Genomic DNA, 1,368 nt, shown 5'->3' with positions numbered 1-1,368 from the left:
CGCTGGGACGAGGCCAACGTGGAGAAGCAGCGTCTGGAGGAGAAGCAGCGAGCCGTGCGCCGGAGGCGGGAGGCTGAGGCCGTGGAAGCTCTGGAGGAAGGTGAGACGTTCAGGATGCTGGTGGGTGGCGCCCGGCTGCTCCTTGCCACGGGAGCGGGGGGTGGCGATGAAACCCCACTGGGAAGGGCCCCGCGTCGATTCGGGGGGATGGGGGAAGCGCGGGACTCGCTCCCTGACGCCCTGGTTCCCCCCGGGCAGGCAAGGACTACGAAGGCTACATCCCGCTGTGGTTTGAGCGCAAGGTGGATACCGTGACTGGGGAGCTGATCTGCGTCTACAAGGGCGGCTACTGGGAGGCCAAGGACAAGCAGGACTGGAGCACGTGCCCCGACATCTTCTGAGCCGCACCGCTCCTGCCGGGGTGGCCAGCCTGGCATCCCCACTCGCCGGGACAGACCGGGACAGCGCGGGCACGCTGGCAGCCTCCCGCCGGCAGGAACAGTGAAAATACAGAGAGTCAGTACATGCAGAAATTTGAAAAGAAAATCTAAACAGGGATTCCAAACCTATTTTTTTACGCACTAATAAATAGCATCCTTTTTTTTTTAATCGATGGCTTTTTCAGCGACTAATGAGGAACAAGGACACGTGGATCTGGGTCGTTTTTAGCCGAGTGTATTTATTGCTGTCAGGAGTTGCTGCCTATATCTTTCAACACCTCGGCTTTATCGGCTGAGGTGTCGACTTCCAAAGATGCTCGCGTTGTGGGGATGCCGTGCATTTGTGTGAGCTCTTTTCTTCAACGTTGGGTTTTCCCTCCCCATTTGTGTGTGGACTTCATGGAATTTTTTGTTTTTAAATCTGCTCCGGGTTCAGGTCCGTCTTCAAAGACGGACCCAAACAGTGCTGCGTCCTGCTCAGAAGACTGTCTCCAGGGGCTGTCGTGCTTGAGCCTGGAGGCTCTTGGTGGTTCCTGCAGTGCCCAGTCATCCCAGTAACACCAGTTGGGGTATTTCAGCTGGTGACTTTTTTTTTTTAACCTTTGTTTTCTTTTTTGTTTCCCCAGAGAAGCGTTTGAGCAAAGTTTCCCCAAAGAAGCATTTGAGCAGATTCCCTGCAGTCTGTGTGTTAGTCAAGGCTTAGGACTGTCTGTAACATGAGGCTTTGTGAGAGTGATTCCAGTGAGGTTTGGTTTGGTTTGGTTTTCCTGCAACCACATCCAAAGGGGAAAATGGCCTTGTTGAGGTGGGAGCACCTGCCAGACACAGAGCAAAGAGCTCTGTAGGCCAGGGATGCTCCAGGGCCCGCGTGCCGGCTCTCCCCGCTCGCTCTCGCCGCAGCCCAGGGGCTGGCAGGAGCCTGGACCTT

At 55.9% G+C, this 1,368-nt stretch overlaps 1 protein-coding gene across 1 annotated transcript in view; it reads left to right on the top strand.

The window, feature by feature from the left end:
* The window catches only part of OSBP2 (oxysterol binding protein 2), a gene marked incomplete at its 5' end in the record, with an annotated part of 31,058 nt that extends 30,657 nt beyond the window's left edge, over positions 1-401 (top strand). The window contains 2 exons of the mRNA XM_010158951.1: positions 4-100; positions 259-401. Of these exons, the coding sequence (XP_010157253.1) occupies positions 4-100; positions 259-401 (240 nt within the window). The remainder of the gene's footprint in view (positions 1-3; positions 101-258) is intronic.
* Between the last annotated feature and the right edge of the window lie 967 nt (positions 402-1,368).

Source organism: Eurypyga helias, unplaced genomic scaffold, assembly GCF_000690775.1.
Source record: "Eurypyga helias isolate BGI_N326 unplaced genomic scaffold, ASM69077v1 scaffold24369, whole genome shotgun sequence".
In the NCBI taxonomy this organism is placed as follows: Eukaryota; Metazoa; Chordata; class Aves; order Eurypygiformes; family Eurypygidae; genus Eurypyga; species Eurypyga helias.
This window is presented reverse-complemented; position numbering and strand designations above follow the sequence as displayed.